A 23,995-nucleotide genomic window follows, 5' to 3' on the forward strand; every position below is an offset into this window, starting at 1 on the left:
TATAATAGAAAAACCAGAAACTTACATCAGAAAAATCTAGTAGATTCCATCTAAAACAAGTTATCAAAATTAAAATCCTTTTAACAGAACAACTAATACCATAAGATGTTGTAAAAAGGATAGGGTCACTTCTGCCCCAAATGCATAAGCTCAATCTGATTTTGAAAAATATCAGAAAAACCCAGATTAAGGAACATTCTATAAAATAACTGACCCATGTGTTTCTTGATCTTGGCATTTTTGAAAACCTGGTTAATAATTGTTTCAGATTAAAGGAAACTAGAGACATGACAATCAAATGTAATGTATAATCCTAGACTGGATCCCAGACCAGATTTTTTTTTCTTACAAAGAACACTACTGAAACAACAGTGAAATATGGAAAAATCAGATAAAGTATTGCATTGATATTAATATTGCAATTTGGTAATTTTACTGATTATAAAGGAGAACATCCTTGCTCTTAAGTATTAGGGGGAAGAAGACATTTTATGTCTATAATGAATATTCAAATGGTTCAGAAGAAAGCATTTATTCTAAACTGATGACAGATAGGGGAAACATCTTTCTTACTGAATGACTACTAATAAGTACAGAAAGTTAGAAAAATAAAATTTTACAAACATTCTAGTAAAAATTATTCAGATTAAAATTATCAAAAGATGCTAAATCTAAAAGGGATAGATATGATGGGAATAGAATTATCAACACAGTATCAAAATTCTTCCTAACAAATGACCTAAAAGTTGCAAAAGGAAAAACAGTAACTGCACAGTGGAGAAACTGGACAATATGTTACTCAAGTGACCAAAATTAGCAATCAACAATAAGGAGCCAAGGTAACTTCTGTGCCTCTGGATTGGAAACATTAGGGGATACATCTCTTACAATATTCCCACTGGCCAAGGGAACTAAACATATAGAACAAAACAAACTAACAACAAAAAACCCAAGATGAAAACTAAAAACCAATTGGACATAGTCTGCTTCTTATGAAGTACAAATGCAGTATTAAAAGGTAAAGGGTATGATGTCTGCAGCATGCTCTCCAATGGGTCAAGGAAAAATATATATATGATGAGATGAGTAAATGATGAATATGGGAAACATTAAATTTCTGCACACATGTAATTCCATCATTTGGGTGGTTATATATTCTGATGAATATAAAAATTTACTGAAGTATTCTACTGGTATTTGTGCCAGGATTTTAAAAATATAATCTGAGACTTTAGGCTCTGCCAAGCACACCTGTAATCCCAGCTACTTGGGAGGATGAGGCAAGATCACAAGTTGCCGACTTGTGACCAGCCGAGGTAAGTTAGCAAGATTCTGTCTCCAAACTAAAAAAATAAAAAAGGTTGGTGATATACCTCAGTGGTCGAGTACACTTGAGTTCAATCTCCAGCACCACAAAATAAATTGAAATTTAAAAATAGGCTCTTTCATCACTTTTATGTTTACCTTGATAATTTATGTTTGGCCTTAATTCTAAAATTTTTGCTTGTTTTTTTTTTTTTTTTTTTTTTTAACAAAAGCACATTTTATGTTCACATTGTTTTGGGGTTTTCATTCTCATCTAGTAGCTACTTTTATTCAATTTACAATAGTTACATTACTCCTTTTTTTTTTTTAGATAATATGAAGTTTATTAACATATTTTGCCTTGAGGTATAATACTAACAAAAAACTCCACAGTCTGGCCACTGGAACCAAAGAAAGAGGCTACTCAAGGAGTGTGTATAAAAGGCTCAGGAGTCTGAGGCAGAAGGATGGGGAGTTCAAAACCAGCCTCAGGAAAAAAAGCAAGGTATAAGCAACTCAGTGACCCTATCTTTAAATAAAATACAAAATAGGGCTGTGGATGTGGCTCATGGTACCTGAGTTCAATCCCTAGTATCAAAAAAAAAAAAAAAAAAAAAAAGGTGAGTTGTACAAGTCCATGTCTCAGATAATTCCTGAGAAATTTATTTTTTTCAAAGTCAACCAATCCAATTTTTAATAGATGTGGGACACTCTCTAACTGGGTATAACTACAAGTTCCTTGTGCTATGATTTTAATTGAAAATCTCAAATTGATTAAAGCATAGGAGAATACTTCTTGCTTCAGAGATACTATTTATTTTGCATTATTCTTGTTATCTTTCTGGGAAAATAACAATGTATCTTAAAAATACTATTTGAAAAATAATGTACAGTTAAAACTTTAAGTATCTTTCATAGTAATTTTAAGACAATAAAAGCAATGTCTTTACCATAGAAATTATCATGTTATCTACAATATTCTACATATTTTATAGTGACACAAATTTATACATACTGCTACTGGAAATAGGGAATATCCTTTTGGTCACCTATAGTAGGTTGCAAGTTTTAAAAGGAGAAGTTTTGAATTTGTGAAGGCAATATAAGGAAGAACTTTATTGAAACCTCAAAGTAATCTCTCAATTTATCTTCATTATTTATAGCAACACAACTCACAATAGCTAAACTGTGAACCTAGATGCCCTTCAGTAGATGAATGGATAAAGAAAATGTGGTATATATACACAATGGAATATTACTCCTCAATAAAAGAGAAAAAAAATCATGGTAAATGGATGGAGTTGGAGAATGTGATGCTAAGTGAAGTTAATCAATCCAAAAAAAAAAAACAAAAACAAATGCTGAATGTTTTCTCTGATATAAGGAAGCTGATTCACAGTGGGGTTGCGGGGGGAGCCTGGGAAGATAAGACAAACTCTAGATAGGACAAAGGGGTAGGAGGGGAAGGGAGGAGACATGGGGGTAGCAATGAGGGTGAAATGAGATGGACATCATTATCCTAAGAACATGTATGAAGACACATATGGTGTGAATATACTTTGTATACAACCAGAGATATGAAAAATTGTGCTTCATATGTGCTTAATATGACTTATAATGCATTCTGCTGTCATATATAACAAATTAGAATAAAAAATTTTTAAAAAGTTATCTACATTATAAAAAAGAGACGAGATGTTTGCTTTGTTCTATTTATTTCTTTGAGGGGTGGGAAGGAGGTTAAAAAAAGAAAGTTTGTTATCTGCTTCAAAGAGCTTTTCCAAAGGAGGGGGGATTCATGTTCAATACACATCAACATGGATGAACACCGTTCTCATAGCTTTCACATCAATTTGAATTCAAGCGATTAATATGTGTAATATGTTTTCGGAAAACCAGTGTATTCATATAGACACACAGGTACTCCTTGTATTCTTGTTCACATATGAAAGGAACTGGCACTTTGACTTCAAAAACAATTTTTTTTAAAATCACAAATCCAACTTGTCTTTGATTTGGGTCTGAATTAATTACTAAGGAACTATTCAGCAATCAAGTGGCCTGAAATATTTAAATATCCTCTGAAACTACAATTCATTAAGGGACTGCTGACTCTTAAGAACTATGCCATCAGTAAGGGAATGAGGTATGAATTCTCATTCTGGATGCCAAGTTCAAGGCAAAGTATCAATAATCTCCTCACTTTTAAAATATCTATAAATAAGAGTAGATGGAGGGTTAAGATAAAACAATGTTAAGTTAAAAAGTGCATACAGAACTCAGAAATACTTTTTCATTAAATTTGCCACTTTAGTTAAAAAATGCTCATAAGAAAAATAACCACTTAAAGGAACATATTAGTTACATTTTTGCTGTTTAGAACATTTTGAGAGCAAAAGAATGAATACTGATCAACTTTCCTGGCTAAAACTTAATCACTGTCCTGAAATAGGTTATTTTTAAGTTGAACATCTATTTATGCCTTGAAAATTCAAAGCAGAAAAGAAAAATCACAGAAAGCCAGTAACTTCATCAATACATCTACACAGATGTTTGCTTGTAGTTTTTGGTATCCAAAACCTTTTTTCCACACATTGCACAGATGCCTGAAACAAAAGAAAACATGTAAGCAATCAAATCATAATACCAACTGAATGGATTATTTACCATTAATCCTGAAGCTTAAAATATTATTTACCAGCATCAGAAAATTGAAAAATAAATATCTACTTTTAATCATGAACATGCTTTAAGTTCTATTTTGTCATGAAGTAGGTTAGGAATAGAAAAATGGTATTTTAAAAAACTTACCCTTTTTGTAGGCACAGCCCTGGCAGTAATGAGAACCTGGTTGGTGCACAGAACTTTTACAAATTCTGCAAGTGGAGAACTTATTCTTTCCATATGGATCAAATCTAGAGTTTGATTTTAAAGAAAGAAAATTGTATGTTACAATAGAAACTTTCAACTTGCTTAAGCAATATGCAGGATTAATTCATGCTCATCATTCCTTCTCTCAGATTCTATAGCTGACAGGCAGACCTCTCCTGGATGACTATGGTCTAATATCTCTGCTCCTTCTATGTAAGCTGTATGCTTAGGAAGAGCTGTATTTATTCTCAAATGTGGTTCTGTCAAATTTGTCATTCTATTTGTGTGACATAAATATTATGAAAACTGATAAAATGTGAATACAAAGGAGTGATTGATTCCATAAAAACCAAGTATGTACTTTAGGATGACTGGATATATGTGAACCATTAACTTTGCTATGAAAGTAGGTATGAGTAAACAACTGTTAAAACTGGGGGAAATCGTAAGTGAAAGGGCTCCACATTTTCCAAGTGTCAATTTTTGCTCTAATCTAAAAATACAAAAAAAAAAAAAAATTCAGTTATGACTTATGTGAGGTAGATGATGTAGAACTTGTCAGAAGAATCATACTCCAAAGGTCTTTTCTCAACACCAAATGATGGATGAATTCATCTATACTTATAAATAAGTAACGTATAAATAAATAAGTTATATGCACCTAAACTTACCAATAACGTATGGGTATCTTTTAATGATTGCCTGCTTTGATTGACATTTTCAATTAACTGGCCTAATACCTTTGGATAACAGGGCTTCTTCTGTATAAAAATAGTGACTGGAGTGCAGAATAACCTTAGAAGAAATAGTTCCTCTTAAATTGACAAGAAATACTTTGATTTATAACTGCTTCTCTAACTACAAAATGATTTTTTATAAATCCTCACACAGTGTCCTAGATGCTGGTGCTTTTTTCTAGGGTACAGCCCAACAGCTAATTTTCAGAGGTTAACTTTTCCAAACCCAGAAGATTATTATTTTACTCCTCACAAGACAGACATTATTCTTCTTTTCAATAAGCTCTTTGTTTTGACCTGTACACCTAGAGATTACTTTTTAAAAAAATTGTATTTTATAATTCTAAATACATATTTTAATCTCTGAAATCTTACAATTACTTGGCAGTGTTTTTTCTTTATTAAAGTAATGATGCACCTCATAAATAATGCTAGTGTAGATTCAATGCAATATAGTGGTACACATTCCAAAAAGTAATAGCTACTTTTTAATGATAATAGAGTTAAATTTGGGATCATAAAGGAAAGTATATAAAACTATACAATCTAAGCAAATAGCTTAAGTCAAGAGAAATTGATCCTAGTACACACTAATAAGTTGATCAACTATACAGAGTTTGATGCTGTACTGAAGAGTAAGTCTACTGTGTTGTTTTGTATTAATTATTTAATAAGTACCCAGCATGTGCCAGATATTGTATGTAGGAAAAGCTTTATTATTTTTATTATTTCTAATCTTTGGGATAATGTCAAAAAATATCTATTCACTTAGCAAATAAAGTCTTTGCTCTCACCAAACTGATATGCTAGTGGGAAGTGATGAATAATAAGTAGTAACAGATAATCCAATAAAACAAGTGTTTTTCAAGCAGTAATGACTCTTATTAAGAAAATTCAACAGAATACTGTAGTGGAGATGTAGGGAAAGAGCAAAGACTAGTTTAGATGCTGATTACGGACCCATCTGTGAGGAGGTGACATTTCACCTTCGACTCAAGAAACAAATATGTAAGTTTTGAGAAAGGAGCAAAGGAAGGAGCAGCAGTACAAACCTTTTTAGATGGGAGTGGGCTTGTAATATCGAATGAGAATGGTATATGATAAATGAAGAGAAATGAGGTACAACAGAAAGTCCAGAGTGAGGGAGAGGTCACATCATGGAGCACCCTTTAAGAACATGGTAGGGAACTTAGATTCTATTCTACATGAAAAAGAAAATGATTAGAGAATTTTAAGCAAAGAAATTACAAGACCATTATGATTACTATAAGACAACTGCAGAAAATGAGAGAAAAGGCAGGATGATAGCTAGAGTATTATTTCGGTATGTAAGCAAGAAATATAGTGGTTCGGAATAGTACAGTAACAGTGAAATGGACAGAAACAGATTCGAGTTATATTTTAGAGGCAGATCCACAGGACTTGCTGATGGATATGCAAATTGGGGGTAAAGAGGCTTGAACGACTGAATTGGGCAGTTTATGATGAGAAGACTGAAGAAAAAAGAGGCTCTCTGTTAGACATCAAATTAGGTGATTCAGGTAAGCAATTGCCAAAGAACTGAAGTCATGCTAGGATAGATTATAAATTTATAAATGGGGGAAACAACTATTAATACTGAGTCCTGAGTTACTCAATTGAGAAAGAATAGCAAGAGTTGAAAGGAAAACCATGAGAATGGGGTATTTCAAAAGCCAAGAGAATAAAGTGTTGCCAGAAAAGAGTTATTAACCCATTTTGTCCCAATATACCAGATATATTTTCTCTAAGTGTTATAGAATGTTTTATAAATATAAAAAAGATATTCATATTGTCTCAATATCCTATTTATAGGACAATGTACTTTTGGTTCTTAATGATAATAAAAAATATATAATGGCTAGATTATGATTCCCAACCACCTTAATCCATCTTGTCAATTTAACTGAAATATTCAATTAAAATTGAAATTGAATTAGAATTGAAAACTTGGAACTTAATGGGTTTATGAAGTAAGATAAGAATAATGGTTAAATGGTTCTTAGCTTTAAATGTCATTTCTGACCCTGATAAGCAGCTTTAAGGTTGTGGTGGGGATGAAAGCATAACTAGAATGGGTGTAGGAGAGAATAGAACTGAAGGATATTCAGAAAGTATCCAGATAAGGCCTCTGAAAACTTCTGACTTGAAGCAAGCAAATGGTGGCACCTGGAAGAGTTCATGGAATTTTTAAAATTGGATATAATAAAGCATAATGTCAAAAAAAAATTTTTTTAAAGATAGGAGATATTTTTATGCCCATTCTCTAATAGAAAAGTAAAAGTTCAGAAAGGTTAAGAAAATGTTTTAACTTAAGGTCACAGGGCAGGACAGTGATAGAACCTACACTCAAATTTAGTTCTAGCTCAAAAGGTTATGATCTTTCCACATTTCCCTAATTCTTATGATCTTTGGATAATTAAGAAGTAGATAAAAAGGTCATATTTTCTGATAAAATTATATAAAAGAAGTAGCACTAATATCTTAATATATTGATACAGTAAAGATACAGTGAAACTAGCAGATTAGAGCAGCTATCTTGTCTCTGGATACCAAGAACTCCCTAACTCTGTTTTACCATAATGGAGTGATGGATGACATATTTACTTCAATAGGTATAATAGTAAAAGAGTGTGGAAATTTACAGCTCCTCTATGTATGATCTTACCTACCTTGCTTTTTTTGAAGTCAAAGCTTTATTTTCATTCAACTTTCTTCCACCACTTTCTGTATCAAAATATACATATGTTTTAGTGAGTTATTTCTATGCATTTTACATATAATATCTAATAATAATTAGAATAAAATAAATTAATAATAATTAATTTAAAAGTTCATTCTTTGACCTCTTATCAATAGAATGGCCTATATCTAAATTTTTAAAATACTTATTTAATAGCCAAGTTCTTAAGACACTATTTAAAAAGAAAACAACTATTAAGGAAACTGAAAACTTATATAAAATGCAATAATTTTATTTCTTAATCAAAGTAGTACCTTTAGAAGGTTCTCCATTTTCTCTGTCTACTACAGAATCTATAAGTTTCTACTATGGTGTCATAGACCTTGAATACAGTGAAAGTACTTCTTTTCCTTCTCTTTGAAAATATATTTCACTACATGCATTTAATGATAATAAAGATGAAAACAGTTTAAATTTGTTAAAAAATATTAAAACTAGGTGAAAGGGGGAAATTAAATATAAAACTGAGATGAAATCATCATTTGAAAATCACTTGATAATTTTGCTATCTCTTGCTTACTATATTATTCTATACATATAACTCAGAGAACTAAATGAAAAGATATTAAATTATTGAGGGACCCAGTATTCTTTAGTGTTCAACAGATGAAATATACTAAACACATAACATTTCATATTACAAATAATGTAAAAGCTAAAAACATATTCATAGGAAGTACTTGATTCAATTTCTATTTTCTAAAAGAAAAAAATACCTGTGGTATTCCTTGCACCATCTTTCCACGTATCTGGAGTGATAACAGTACCAAGTTTCTTTTCACCTGTTACAAGATAATAAAAATGAAAGTAGAATTTACTATTTAATAAATATTCTACATCATGCCTAAGGGTCACAATGTTAACAAAAGTCATAGTATAGTAGGAGTCTGTGAATGGTAAAGGCCAGTAAATTGAGATTCAAGATATCAATTGTAGCCAATAGATAACTGACCCTTAGTAAAATTTGTAAACTAACAAGATGTTTCTTTTTTCTTTCTGAGCTCAGGGGCACTCAACCACTGAGTCACATCCCCTCTAAGTAAAATTTTGTATTTTACTTAGAGACAGGGTCTCACTGAGTTGCTTAGTGCCTCGCTATTGCTGAAGCTGGCTTTGAACTCGCCATACTCCTGTCTCAGCCTCCCCAGCCATTAGAATTTCCAGAGTCACTGGGATTACTGGTGGACTCCACTGCACCCAAGAACAAGATGGTTATAATAGACTTTCACTGTTTATTTATACTTTAAAGAAATTTGATAAATCAACTCATTTCGTAGACATTTACTAAATAAGCATCTATGATCTACAAGCCACTACACAAAGTGCTGAGAAAAATAAATCATGAATTGGACAAAGCTCTACATTTCAGGTAACTTATATTTAATTAAGTTCATTAGTTTCTTTAACAGCAGTCCTTAATTTGAGTTCCACAGGCATACATTAGGAGATAAATGAACAAAGTAAAGTTTGTGTTTGTGGTGTGTGTGTGTGTAGGAAAGATATAGATCTTTACTAGAAAAAAATATATACACAAAAGGTACACACACACACACACACCTTTTATGTGTATATATATATTTTCTTTTTTTTTTTACAATTTTGACTTTTTAAATTTTTGCAACTGATACATTTATATATATATTTTCTCAGTAAACGTCTATATCTTTCACCAGAGTCTCAGGGGACCAGAGACTTCCAAATAGTTAAGAACACTTCAACCCAAAATATAAGCTAGAAAATAAAAAGTATAATTGTGAGCTAAAATAAATTAAGTACTAAAGTAGTAAGAGAAATTCCATGCAGGAAGAAATAACCCTGATTATGGGAAGCTCAGGAATGCTTTGTGGAGAATATTACAGAGAGGGTTTCAATATATGGAAATGGGATGGTGAAAAAGGAAGCAAGAGGATGAAGTTAAACTAGAAAAAGGATGCATCCTAAGGAAAGGCATGGAAAGTTCAGGGTACACACGAACACAGAAGTAGTTTGGCTGGCTCAAGTGTGAAGAGGGTAAGGGTCAGTGAATATGAGGCTAGAGAGATATGCTGGGGCTTTATTGGAAAGAGTCCTGAATGTGAGACTCCAAAATAGCCAGGATTATTTCTTCCTGCATAAGAATGAACAAAGTCAGGCTAGAGATGTGAAGTAGACATTCATTAAAATGGATATGCTACTTGAAGTCAAACACGTTGGAGAATAAAATAAGAATCCCCCCAAAAAAGCTCTTGAACTTGGTGATAAGGAGATCACTGAAAAACTTCTGAAAGTTATTTCAGTGTTTTGTAGAAAGTCAGTTTGTAAAGTGCTAAGAAATAATTCTGAAAATGTGAAGACAATAAACAAAACCAAGTCTTTAAAAAAATTAAGGTACCAGGAAAGAGTCAGTTAAGAATGTAAAAGGGAAAGCTAAAAAGTGTAGTTTTGTTTTGTTTTGTTTAATGTATGAAAGAAATCTAAGTTTACTTATAGGGTGAGTGGAACGAACTGATTGAGAGATCAAAAACAATGGAATGTTAGACTTTTCAGAAAAGCAGAGAGGTAGAAAGTAGTAATAAGAGGGAATGACCTTCATAACACACATCATACTCTAGAATAAAATATATCAATTTTATTTCAATAACTGCTCTGGATCTTGGATTCTCAAAAATTTTATGTGCCTTGAGAAATTAACTCTCAAAAATTCCCCAAGATTCTTAATTTCCTTTGGGACAAAGTACTTACAGTATAAAAAGATTTATAAACAAATAAAACCAGGCAGAATTCTTATCTCCTCAAATAAAAATTATAAAACTGACAAAAATTACAAAAAAATATTTAAAAACTCTACAACATAAAAGACACCAGAGCAGGAATAAAATCTAAAGACATTTAAGCCACATTAAATCTAACACACAACCCCCCCCCCAAAACTGCTTAAGAGTGCAGTAAAGGTATCAATGCCAAAAAGCATGATGTGAGGGGTGATGAAAATGTTGTAAAATTGTGGTAATGATTGCACAACTCTGCAAGTATACTAAAAACCACATTTTAAATGGGTGAATTGTAGGGTGTATTAATTACATCAGTTATTTTTATTTAAAAAAATTTTTTTGGTGTTGAGGATTGAACCCAGGGGTACTTAACCACTGAAGTCCCTTTTATTTTTTATTTTGAGACAGGGTATCATTAAGTTGCTTAGGTCCTCACTAAATTGCTAAGGCTGGCTTTAAGCTTTCGATTCTCCTGCCTCAGCCTCCTAAATTGATGGGATTACAGGCATACGTCACTGTGTCTGGGCTTTAAATTTTAATGTAAGATGATAATTGTATACGGTATGTAATCTAAAGAGAGGAAAGTGTTATCTCCACTATGTCCACACAGAATGGTGCAGTTTAATTCTGAATGCCACATACACAAGGAATAGGTTATGATAGAAATAATCAGTTTTTGAGTACATATTAAGCTTACCATTTTGTATTAGACATTATCTAAGTTATTTAATTTTCACAAAATGACATAAATTATGTTTTTCAGGTGAGAAAATGAGGTCCAAGAAATATTAAAAGTGGTTCATCTGAGACATTCTTTAATACAAAACTGAAAACCATGGGTTTCTATGTCTCAAGTTTTACCTACTGAGGAGATATCAACAAAATGGATCATGTTCATTAGACAGTAAATGGCATAATAAGAGGAGTTGAAACTTTGTCACAAAAAAGCCAGATATATCTAGCCTGAGGAAACAGAGACTTGGAGATATGAAAGCTGTTTTTAAACATAAACAGATTGCAAGATTAAAAAATCCAATCTTTTCTAAAAATCTCAAACAGTTTGCAATAGAATCATGAGTGGTTAACTACAGGGGGAAAGACCTTTCCAAAAGCAAGGGATGGCAGCGCCCGCCTAATATCCCAGCAGCTAGGGAGGCTGAGGCAGGAGGATCACGAGTTCAAAGCCAGCCTCAGCAATGGCGAGGCGCTAAGCAACTCAGTAAGACCCTGTCTCTAATAAAATACAAAATAGGGCTGGGGATGGGGCTTAGTGGTCGAGCGCCCCTGAGTATAATCCCCAGTAACCTCCCCCAATAACAAAACAAAACAAAACAAAACAAAACAAAAACATAGTCTTCTTTGAAGATGGTGAGACTTCCCGGCTCCCCTGTCCCAGTGCTGTAGGGATTCATGCCAAGCGTTTATATGACATTGGACTGGATGCTGACTGTGGGTTACCAAATAAAATAGAGGATGCCCAGCTAAATTTAAATTTCAGGTATTCAATTTTTAAATTAAATACTGTACGGCACAAGGCACTTACTGAAGTTAAAAACAGCACACAGAGCCGTCTCAACTATTGCACGGGGCACTTAGTACTAAAAAATCATTCGTTGCTGTCAACTGAGCATCCGGGATTCTTCCTTGCTGTATCTTGCAACTCCCGATGCCACTGAAGCGATTTTGAAGGTTCGTTTGAAGCCTGAGGGCGCTAGTCAACAAGCTGAAATGGATGAGATTCGTGGGTAGGGGGAGGAAACGGAAATAGAGGTGCAGAACAGAGACCACTCTGAACACAAAATAAATAGGACTAAACGGACTCTGGGGAGGGGCACCGCAAGAGGACAAAGGTTAGACTCGGAGCCCCGTGAGAAAACAGATTCAGCCAAGTTCCCAATAAAATCCAGTCAGGTTTTCCTAGCCTGCTCCTCCTCAGAAGCGGGTCCTTAACTCACATTTTTCGCACACCATCCTTCTGTCTACGGTTCCTCAGTCGCAGAAGCAGCAGCAACTCAAAAACATCAACACTACCGCCGGAGTAGGAGTCCCCTTCCGGCTACGTCAACCTACTTCCGTCTCTAAGCCCTCGATTCCCGCCTACTCTACACCTGGAAAACCGCGGGAGGAATAAACGCGAGCAGGTGGGTGGGGCTTCCTATTGACTCCACCCACTCCCGTCTGCGATTGGCTGTGTGGCCCTGGGTCTCCACCTCCGGGTCCGGCGCCTGCGCGAGGGTCAATGGCAGCCCGTCGCACCTGACAGTGGGAGGCAGTGCCTCCCCTTCCCCTCTGCGGGCGGGACAGTTAGGTAAGCCCTGCTGGACGCCCCCGGCACACTCACCTCTCGCGGCTGCACATCACCCCGCCAACTGCTGGAGTGGCCGCCAACCTCCGCGATCCGGCCTGCCCTCGGCGGCCGGCCGCTTGAGCGCCACCCTTCCGGCGTGACCCAAGGACTGCTCTGATAAGCGACCCTCTTTCGAATCCGAGTTTCTGTCTCTGTCCTTCAGTTTTCCCTTGTGTCCAGCGCCTGTATTTTTAGATTGTTGCCCCTCCATTAATTTATCTCTGTTTATAAGCCGGCCGGCTGAGGCTGGGGTAGTGTCCCGAGCGACCCAGCCTGAGGTGGGTCTACTGCTGAAGGTCCAGCATCCCCACGAAGGCTGCTCTGGGATAGCTCAGAAGCGCTTTCTCCGCTGCCACACCTGTAGACCTGGGTCGGGTCAGCTCGTGGCGCGGAGGCGGCGGCCTCGCGATGGAAGGCGTGCTCGGAGGCACTCCCAGGCCTGACAGTGCCGGTGACAGGAAGGGTGCACATTTCACCGACTCCATCCAGCAAGCCTCTGAGCCTGGGTGCTTAATGATCGCTCTTTTATTTTTTTTTCTTTATTTATTCTAATTCGGTATATATGACAGCAGAATGCATTTTGATTCGTTGTACACAACTGTTCACTCTTTTGGGTCCACATCTGCAAATGGTAGCTGGGATTCCAAGGGTGGCCCAGAAGGAGTCTGTTTACACAGGAGTTTCCTGATTTCTCCCCTGCCCTACCCGCCATCAGTGGAGGCGTAGAATCTTGAAGAAACTTTTTTGTCCCATTTTACCATCCATTGTTTTCCCAAACCCTGGTGTGTATCATCATATTAAAGAGGCTAGGAGTTGAAATGACTAGCGTGTGAAACCTTGTATCTGGCACCTAACTAGTTCATCCTGTTTCCTTATCAGTAAAGTATGCGCCTTTGAAAAATGATTTGTGTGAATTAAATGAGAACCATTAGGACAAATCCCAGGTTTTTCCGGGATGCTTTTTTTTTTTTTTTTTTTTTTTTCTGGGATGTTCACCACAGTGTAACCTATTGACAAATACTTAATATAAAGTCCTCATTTAATACTAGTCAATATAATACATAAGCTCTCTGTAATTTAAATATATGTATTTAAACACAGTAAATAGCTCATTGCTTATTTTGGAGGTTGAAACATGTAGAACAATGGGAAAATCATTTACATGTTTTTCTTAAATATTAAATATTTCTTAATTCGTTTTTTATTAGATAGCCACCAAGGAAAACACCATGAAAGATACAGATATCAAGAGACTACTGTATGCCCATCTTTTGTGCATATTTTCAATTATCCTAAGCATCTTCATTCCATCAGTATTCTTGGAAAACTTCTCAATATTGGAAACACACTTGATGTGGTTGTGCATCTGTTCTGTTTTTGTAACTGCTGTCAATCTAGTATTATATTTGGTAGTGAAACCAAATATATCTTCTAAAAGAAATTCATTATCACATAAGGTAAGGCTTACTTCTTAAGCAAGTTTTGGATGGAAGTTGTGTTTCTTTTAATGAAAGAATAAAGTATTTGTCCTCGTTAGCATGTAAAGAAATCTGATTTTTTTTTCAAATCAGTAGCTTGTTGCTTGCTGTACCCACTATGTTTGATAGATCCTTACTGTGCATTCATTGTGAAATTATGACTTCTTCAGTGGATATTATATCACTGTGAGCTTGTATAATCCATTGTTTTACATCACCATTGAAGATAAGTACATATGGCTGCCTTGAAACCTTATTTTTTAAAGACATTGCAGTTCATTTTCATTTACTTTTACATTTCTGAAAGAAAGTGGGCTTTTCAAAAATTACAGAAGAATTCACTGTGGTAACTGTTGTTTCAAACATGGTCTTCCTTGACTAAACAGTTTTCAGATATGAGGATCAATTTTCTGAAATATTCACTATGTTTGACTATTACTTTAATAAAGTTCTCACTTAACATTCAATATCATATATAAGCTCTCTATTAGGTAATTTAATTTAACATATTTACTGCCATATGGTTTTAAAAGCTTAATGTGTATTTTATAATTATACCTTCTTAAGTTCCAAATCAAGTGAGTCCTACGTGTGCTATTTGTAGATGTTCAGGTCTTTTTTCATATGATTCATACAGTAATATGAATGTGGCTTAGAAAATTATATAGTATTTTGTTTTTGTGTTGCAGTTGTCCCAGGAGTTTTGTTTTAAAATGAAAAAACAAAAAGTTATTTTCTGCAGTGATTTCATGTATTATTATATAACAAGTACTGTGTGTATTTTATATTCTAGCACTCTGTTATCAACAAGTATTTCATAAATATGGATTAATAGCATAGCTCAATACATATTACAGAAACAGAAATCCATTTGACTCACGGGTGGGTAGAATGTGGGTGTGCATGGTATTTACCTTTTAGAACATTAAGCTATTTCACACATTATGGGAAAAAGTTGTATTTGTAGATAAAATGGAAGAATTTGTCCTTTGTCAGTCTCTTGAGTCTTCAAATTATTCATTTCTTTTTTAGGTAACCAGAATTTTGAAATGTTGTATCTACTTTCTTATGTCTTGCTTTTCCTTTCATGTGATTTTTGTTCTATATGGAGCACCACTAATAGAGTAAGTTTGAAATTTTTACTTTTAACTTCATATTTTAAAAAACTTAATATGTTAACTCTGTTGGCAATAATAGAAAAACTGTGGTGTGATTAATGAATCAAGGCAGGAAAAAACATAATTTTTCTTCTTTAGTATTGTATTCTACTGTATTTTAAAAAGTAGAATAACAATTCATAACTTAGTTCATTAAATGCTTCTATTATTTAGCCTCTGTTGCCCAAATACATGTTGGGAGGAGGAAGGGCAGGTGAGGAACTGTGTGTGTATGTATATTTAAAACACTAATTAGTATTAATATGCTAATGTGTCTCTTTTAGACCTCTAAGGGAACTCACTGTCATGATATGTGTAAGTTAGTTATAACATATCAGTTCTTAACAAATGTGATTCTGAATTAGTTGAAAGAGTTTGTTTTCCCAAGGAAAGTCAATAAGTTTTTATATTAAAATAGTTAATAAGCTAATATTTATAGGTCAAATTAAACTCAATACTTTTTAAAAACTAACGAATTTCAAATCAGTGGAGATTAATAAATATTTCTTACATAATGTTTATTACAGTTTGGAAAACTTTAGCAGTGATTAATGATCATGATGAAATTACTTTTATATATATATATATATATATATATATATATAAACACATACATATACACACATCTATAACCATGTAAATAGTTATATATATATTTATATATAACTGTATATATACATATTTTGGGGGGGAGGCAGTACCAGGGATTGAACTCAGGGGCACTTGACCACTGAGCCACATTTCCAGCCCTGTTTTATATTTTATTTAGAGACAGGGTCTCACAGAGTTGTTTAGTGCCTCACTTTGCTGAGTCTGACTTTGAACTTTCTGTCCTTCTGCTTCAGCCTCCTGAGTTGCTGGGATTACAGGCATGTGCCACTGCACTCCGCTTATATATATATTAAACTAACAGATTTATTCTTTTTTCAGAGAGAGGACAAGATCTTTGTCATCAGACATGATAGCATTTGCCTGACCCAGCACAAACTAGAAATAAGAGTTGAATCATTGGTTGTAGAGAAAATTCTAGAGACTGTTGAGGAAGAAAGCTAACATCCAGAAATGGAAGTTTCAGTATGAATCTTAGGGTTTTTCACATTTTTGACATTTATCATTAAAACTAGATATTTCCTAGATTGGCTTTTAAAGTTTGTATTTTAGCAGTAAGATTATTTATAGTCATTTTGATGGGACTCATGTAACTTTTCAAAATATCAGAAAATATTTTTATATTAAATATGTTCATGTGATAAAGATTTTGTATGTATGTATATGTGTATCTTTAACACTTTTTAAGAAATTAATGAAGTTTTGCTTGCTTGTTTGTTTGTTTTAGGTTGGTGTTGGAAACATTTTCATTTGCGGTTCTTTTGTCTACTTTTACTACCGTACCTTGTTTATGTTTGTTAGGACCAAACATCAAAGCATGGCTAAGAGTTTTCAGTAGAAATGGGTAAGTTTTAATTTTATATTTTACTGATTAGTAATTTTTTTAAAAATTAAGAATTGTTTTTCTGTTCTTGGCAGTTTGCTGATTATTCCATGAATGTTTCTCAGCACTGTGTGGTTCTCAAAGATGCCAGAAGGGGCCAATGCATTTGGGGAATGGAGGCAGAGATGGTTTGAGAGGGACCCAAGCAGGCAGACTACAGCCCTCTCCCACCACATTAGCAAGATATATTTTTTGGGTTTTTTTCCATATGGTAGAATTCTACTATGCTTTTTGTTTGGAAAAAGAAAAAAATTTTTTTCTGCTACCAAAAGAAAACTTTAAAAACCACTGGGATAATTTGACATTATGATAAAGTGCTTCAAAATAAAATTGCTTACATATATTGCATAATATGCAAATGCCTACTTATAAAAATGTTTCGTGTAATAACAAGAATTTCTTGTTTGGCCTTTGTCGTGATAAAATATTGGAGTGTAGATTGAACAGATTTTATTTCCTTAGCAACCATAAATATTTTCAGCAGAGCCAAGTTAAAATTTTAGCTTCTTCAAAGACATTGAAATACCAGAGGTGGTGGAGTTCTAACTAAGAAAACCAGAAGATATTTTGGTACCTGTAATTTTGTCTTGTTTGTTACCTAGCAGCAAAAACTTCTTGAGCACTTACTCTGCTCCACATGCTAAGCTCTGTATGGATTTCAAAATATTAGGAAGATTTTTTCCCCCTTGAGGAGCTTGCACATTCAAGGGATAAGAATGAAATGAACAAATAGTATGAAACTAAAACTATGTAATTGAACAAAAATCAGGGCTGTAGGAACTCAGAGGGATAGGGAAGAATGGAGTTGGTGAGGGGAATAAATGATTTGATGAGACCAAGAAGAAAAGATACCTTGTGCAAGGGGAATGGATGAAAACTGAATTGAAATTGGTATTTTTGTGTGATTTGGAGGAAACAAGAAGCCCAAGGAGAGCAGGGTATGCATGCTGAGTAGTTTGGTTCCATAAATTACTGCCTTAGTCCTTGGGAAATGACTGTGTTTTTTTTCTTAAGAACTATCTTGTATTCATTAAAAACTCCAGAAAACAAAAGTGTAACAACTGAAAATGTCTTTCCACATTATTATCTTAGCATTTGAAATTAATTTCTTTTAACTTCTTAGTTTGCAGTTTTTAAACAGTGAAAAGTGGTTGAAATCTTATTGGTTTGTATTGTTGATTTATCAAGCTTTGAATTTTTCTAATAATTAATAGATGTATTTGGAGAGGATATTGTCATTTGATTTTTTACAGTTAGTTCTGGTATAAAAGGGTGTATTTGTCCATAAAAATCACTGAGTTTAGCAAAATTGGACAATAAAAATCACAAACCTTGTGAGAAAGATGGGGCTAGGGATGTAACACTTTGCCAGTGACACATAAAGAGAAGATATAAACTTTTTTTATTGGTACCAGGGATTGAACCCAAGGGCTGTTAACCACTTAGCTATGTCCTCAGGCCTTTTTTGTGTTTTATTTTGAGAAAGGGTCTCACTGAGTTGCTTAGGGCCTTACTAAGTTTCAGGGCTTTCTTTGAACTTGCAATCCTCCTGCCTCAGCCTCCTGAGTTGCTGGGATTACAGGCATGAATGAAGATATGAACTTAATGAAAATGGTAGCACCATTTTACACATGTTAAATAGTTACAAAATACATAAATATTGCATCAAATCAAATATAGCTCTTTTCTTAAGAAAAGATTTGAAGTTTGCCTTTGAAAGTAGATATGGGAAGAATTGTCCCTTGTGAGTTACTGTGAAGTGGTGAAGAATGGTTGTTGGAAATCTGAGCCAAAGTTAACACCAGATGTGGATGGGTAAGACTTGATATATTTAGTAAACTGAGGTTGCTGGGAATTGACTTTTTAAAAAATAGCATTGAAGCTCGAGCATGATAGTATTCGCTAATAGTCCCAGCTGGTCAGGAGGCTGAGACAAGAGGATCCCTTAAACCCACAAATTTGAGGCTAGCCTGGAAAACATATGTTAGGAATATGGAGAAGCAAGTGTCAAACTCTCTGGAGAGTAAATTGGTTCAGACTCTGTGAAGTACAATTCGGTAACATTTATAAAAATTTCAAATGAACATCTTTGACCCAGCAATTCTTCTTCTGGGACTTTATTCAGTAGTTATACTTGCACATCTACAAAATGTTGAGTGCATAAGATTACTCGCTGTGGCATTAAAAATAGCCTAAATGTCCATTAGAAAAGGGTACCGTTAAATAGCATTTAATGCACACCTTGAAATATTACACAGCACAAATACATACTGTCCTACACATTCTCTCTCAATTTTTTGTTTATTTACTCTATGTTAAGTAGAAAAACAGTGCAGTTAAAAATATGCATTGGGGGGCACTGGGGTTGTGGCTCAGTGGTGGAGCGCTTGCCTAGCATGTGTGAGGCAATGGGTTCGATTCTCAGCACCACATACAAATAAATAAAATAAAGGTCTGTCAACAACTAAAAATATATTTTTAAAAAATGTGCATGGGACGCTACCGTCCTATGTAAAAAGTTGGTAGGGGGGAATAAATACACCAGTGTATCTACAGGATTTTTGGGTGCTACCTAAGCTTTGGTAGACTGCAAAAGTTATCCTTCCAAAATTTCCAACATACGATCAGAGAACAATTCAGTAGCTAGGACTGTGCTAAAAATAATCAATTTGTAATATAAAACATTTAATATCATATAGGACATGACATGAAATGGTAAGAATATGAAAATATTTTAGTAACTTTTAAAGCATTTTCATGAATTTTATGGCATTTCTCAGAGCAATCGAGAAATGCCATAAAATATTTTCATTGTTTTATACATGTGCTGGAAAACTAATAAGTGATAGCAAATAACTGATATAACTAAGACTTGAGTCTAGATCATCTGATATACCATATACAAGTTAGATGACTCTTAATAATTAGGAGTCAGACTTCAGAATGGCCTTTTTTTTAAAAAAAAAGAAAGTGTGATTTGGAGGAAACAAACAGCCCAAGGAGAGCAGTGGCAAAAAAGTGGCATCTTTAAAAAAAATATTTATAAATGCATGTAAATTACAAATTATAAATGCATATAATTATAAATGCATAAAAAAGGCCACACTAAAGGCCAAAAGTGGCATCTTTTTAAAAAATATTTATAATTATAAATGCATGTCATGTATTCATTATTACAGTAACATGCAGAATAGGTTCTCTGACCTAATAATACCCTGTGTTACTGGCCTTCACTATTCAATGGCTAAATGATCTTTTTTTTTTTTCCATTTTTTTTTATTGATTGTTCAAAACATTACAGAACTCATGATATATCATCTTTCATACATTTGACTCAATTGGGTTTTGAACTCCCCAAATACATATTGCAGACTCACTTCTGTTACATACTCACATTTTTACATAATGGCATATTAGTGACTGTTGTATTCTGCTACCTTTCCTATCCCCTACTATCCCCCCTCCCCTCCCCTCCCCTCCCATCTTCCCTCTCTACCTCCTCTGCTGTTGTTCAATTCTCTCCCCCTTAAATGATCTTTGACAAGCTCTTTAGCTTCACAGGTCCTCATGCATAACATGACTAGGAATAAAACGAATATGTGCTTAGCAGGGTTATTGTCAGAACTGAGTAAGCTAAAAAGTGAAATCAATGTAGGTGCTCAAAAAATGTTTGCCAAATGGATTAACAAATGTCAGGGAGCATCTTTATATGTCATATTTCTAATCCTAATGGGTTTGTCTCAGTACTTCTTAGGTCAGATAACAGACCAAGGACAATAGTCCACAGACAACTACAGAGGAGTAATGTTTTTTTTCAGTTAATTTAGTGTGAAGTTCATTTGAACTTTGTTGTGAGAGAGAAGCCTCAGTCTTCATGTCTCCACCATACATAATAGTTTAACTAGTGATAGTTGAGTTTCTTCTTAGCACTTTTATCAGGAAAATTTAGTATAGAAAACATGTCAATTATTTAATTATCTAGGAAATAACTAATGTGGTAGATTAACTTATTTAACTTTAGAGTAGCCTTCTTTAGAATATTTTTTTTAGTTGTACATGGACACAATACCTTTATTTTATTTGTTTGTTTATATGTGGTGCTGAGGATTGAACCCAGGGCCTCACACGTGGGAGGCAAGTGCTCTTATCACTGAGCCACAACCCCAGTCCCTAGAGTGTCCTTCTTTAATCTTCACCTTTTTAAAAATTCTGAACTTTATTTTTTAGTACAGTTGTAGATTTACAGAATTGAGCAGATAGTTCAGAGTTTCCATATACTTCCTCCACTGGCAGATTCCCCTATTAATGTCATGCATTAGTGTGGTATGTTTTTTATAATTAAGGAACCAATATTGATACATTGTTATTAACTAAAGTTCATTTACAGTTCTGTGGATTTTTATAAATGCATGTCATGTATCCATTATTACAGTACCATGCAGAATAGGTTCTCTGACCTAAAAATACTCTGTGCTTCACCTATATATCACTTTTTGTTGTACTGGGGATTGAACCCCAGGACTTCCCACATGTTAGGCAAGTGCTCTAACACTGAGCTACACCCCAACTCTTTTTATTTATTTATTTATTTATTTTTGTACCAGGGATTGAACCCAAGGATGCTTAACTACTGAGCCACATCCCCAGCCCTTTTTTGTATGTTATTTAGAGACAAGGTCTCACTGAGTTGCTTAGGGCCTTGCAGAGTTGCTGAGGCTGGCTTTGAACTCTTGATCCTCCTATCTCAGCCTCCTGAGCTGCTGGGATTATAGGTGTGCAACCACCATGCTCTGCTTATTTTTTTATTTTGTTAAGTTGCCGAGGCTGGCCTTGAACTTGCAGTCCTCCTGCATCAGCCTCCTGAATAGCTGGGATTACAGGTGTATACCACTACACTTGGCCCACTGATCTTTTTACTATCTGTATAGCTTTTCCTTTTCCAAAATTGCATCTTATTGGAATCATATAGTATGCATATAGCCTTTGAAGAAGAGCTTCTTTCATTGAAATATGCATTTAAGTTTTCTTCAGGTCTTTTCATGACTCAAGATTTCATTTCTTTGTCACTGAACAATATTCCATTGTATGGAATATAGTTTGCTTATCCATTTACCTATTGACATCCTGGCTGCTTCCAGGACTTGGCTATTGTAGTAAAGCTGCTATAAACATGTGTGTAGATTTTGTGTGGACATAAGTTTTCAGCTCAATTGGATAAATACCTAGGAGTGCGATTGCTGGCTGGTATGGTAAGATTGTATTTGCCTTTGTAAGAAATTGCCAAATCGTTGTTCTAATTGGCCATACTATTTTGCATTTCTACCAGCAATGAATAAGAGTTCCTTGCAAATATTTGGCATTGCCAGGTATTTTTCTTTCCCTTTAAATTTTTCTTTTTTTTAATTGGTTGTTCAAAACATTACAAAGCTCTTGACATATCATATTTCATACATTTGATTCAAGTGGGTTGTGAACTCCCATTTTTACCCCAAATACAGATTGCAGAATCACATCGGTTACACATCCACGTTTTTACATAATGCCATATTAGTGACTGTTGTATTCTGCTACCTTTCCTATCCTCTACTATCCCCCCTCCTCTCCCCTCCCATCTTCTCTCTCTACCCCACCTGCTGTTGTTCAGTTCTCTCCCTTGTTTTTTTTCCCCTTTCCCCCTCACAACCTCTTATATGTAATTTTGTAAAACAATGAGGGTCTCCTTCCATTTCCATGCAATTTCCCTTCTCTCTCCCTTTCCCTCCCACCTCTCGTCTCTGTTTAATGTTAATCTCTTCCTCATGCTCTTCCTCCCTGCTCTGTTCTTAGTTACTCTCCTTATATCAAAGAAGACATTTGGCATTTGTGTTTTAGGGATTGGCTAGCTTCACTTAGCATAATCTGCTCTAATGCCATCCATTTCCCTGCAAATTCCATGAATTTGTAATTTTTTTTTAGTGCTGTGTAATACTCCATTGTGTATAAATGCCACTTTTTTAATCCATTCATCTATTGAAGGGCATCTAGTTTGGTTCCAAAGTTTAGCTATTGTGAATTGTGTTGCTATGAACATCGATGTAGCTTTGTCCCTGTTGTATGCTCTTTTAGGTCTTTTGGGTATAGTCCGAAAAGGGGAATAGCTGGGTCAAATGGTGGTTCCATTCCCAGCTTTCCAAGGAATCTCCATACTGCTTTCCAGATTGGCCACACCAATTTGCAGTTCCACCAGCAATGTACAAGTGTACCCTTTTCCCCACATCCTTGCCAGCACTTGTTGTTGTTTGACTTCATAATGGCTGCCAATCTTACTGGAGTGAGATGGTATCTTAGGATGGTTTTGATTTATATTTCTCTGACTGCTAGAGATGGTGAGCATTTTTTCATGTACTTGTTGATTGATTGTATGTCCTCCTCCGAGAAGTGTCTGTTCAGGTCCTTGGCCCATTTGTTGATTGGGTTATTTGTTATCTTATTGTTCAATTTTTTGAGTTCTTTGTATACTCTGGAAAAATATACCCTGTTCATGGATAGGCAGAACTAATATCATCAAAATGGCGATATTACCCAAAGTTCTCTATAGGTTTAATGCAATGCCAATCAAAATCCCAACAGCATTTCTTGTAGAAATAGATAAAGCAATCATGAAATTCATATGGAAAAACAAAAGACCCAGAATAGCAAAAGCAATTCTAAGCAGGAAGTGTGAATCAGGAGGTATAACGATACCAGATTTCAAACTATACAACAGAGCAATAGTAACAAAAACAGCATGGTACTGGTACCAAAACAGGCGGGTGGACCAATGGTACAGAATAGAGGACACAGAGACCAATCCACAAAATTACAACTTTCTTATATTTGATAAAGGGGCTAAAAGCATGCAATGGAGGAAGGATAGCATCTTCAACAAATGATGCTGGGAAAACTGGAAATCCATATGCAACAAAATGAAACTGAATCCCTTTCTCTCACCATGCACAAAAGTCAACTCAAAATGGATCAAGGACCTTGATATCAAATCAGAGACTCTGCATCTGATAGAAGAAAAAGTTGGCTCCGATCTACATATTGTGGGGTCGGGCTCCAAATTCCTTAATAGG

General features: G+C 34.7%; 2 protein-coding genes across 4 annotated transcripts in view; one reads left to right on the forward strand and one right to left on the reverse strand.

The window, feature by feature from the left end:
• Positions 1-3,003: 3,003 nt before the first annotated feature.
• Positions 3,004-12,533, reverse strand: Cript (CXXC repeat containing interactor of PDZ3 domain). The gene is made up of 5 exons (XM_005324500.5): positions 12,380-12,533; positions 8,391-8,456; positions 7,604-7,658; positions 4,117-4,220; positions 3,004-3,911 (listed from the first exon to the last, which is right to left on the reverse strand). Exons 1-5 carry the CDS (start codon positions 12,393-12,395, stop codon positions 3,847-3,849), a joined length of 306 nt encoding a protein of 101 aa, XP_005324557.1. The 5' UTR covers positions 12,396-12,533; the 3' UTR covers positions 3,004-3,846.
• Positions 12,534-12,573: 40 nt separating this feature from the next.
• Positions 12,574-23,995, forward strand: part of Pigf (phosphatidylinositol glycan anchor biosynthesis class F) — a 36,432-nt gene continuing 25,010 nt past the window's right edge. For all 3 annotated transcript variants that reach the window (XM_078029266.1, XM_005324502.4, XM_040270960.2), the window contains exons 1-4: positions 12,574-12,732; positions 13,980-14,228; positions 15,282-15,373; positions 16,743-16,859. In XM_078029266.1, coding sequence (XP_077885392.1) covers positions 14,001-14,228; positions 15,282-15,373; positions 16,743-16,859 — 437 coding nt within the window. In that variant the 5' untranslated portion in view covers positions 12,574-12,732; positions 13,980-14,000. The remainder of the gene's footprint in view (positions 12,733-13,979; positions 14,229-15,281; positions 15,374-16,742; positions 16,860-23,995) is intronic.

This window comes from Ictidomys tridecemlineatus, chromosome 12 (genome assembly GCF_052094955.1).
Source record: "Ictidomys tridecemlineatus isolate mIctTri1 chromosome 12, mIctTri1.hap1, whole genome shotgun sequence".
Lineage (NCBI taxonomy): Eukaryota > Metazoa > Chordata > Mammalia > Rodentia > Sciuridae > Ictidomys > Ictidomys tridecemlineatus.

Coding starts and splice junctions, on each gene's coding strand:
- Cript (XM_005324500.5), bottom strand. Junction 4,221..7,603: donor TTGACTTCAAAAAAAGCAAG/GTAGGTAAGATC, acceptor ATCAAACTCTAG/ATTTGATCCATATGGAAAGA. Junction 3,912..4,116: donor GGGCTGTGCCTACAAAAAGG/GTAAGTTTTTTA, acceptor CTTTTGTTTCAG/GCATCTGTGCAATGTGTGGA.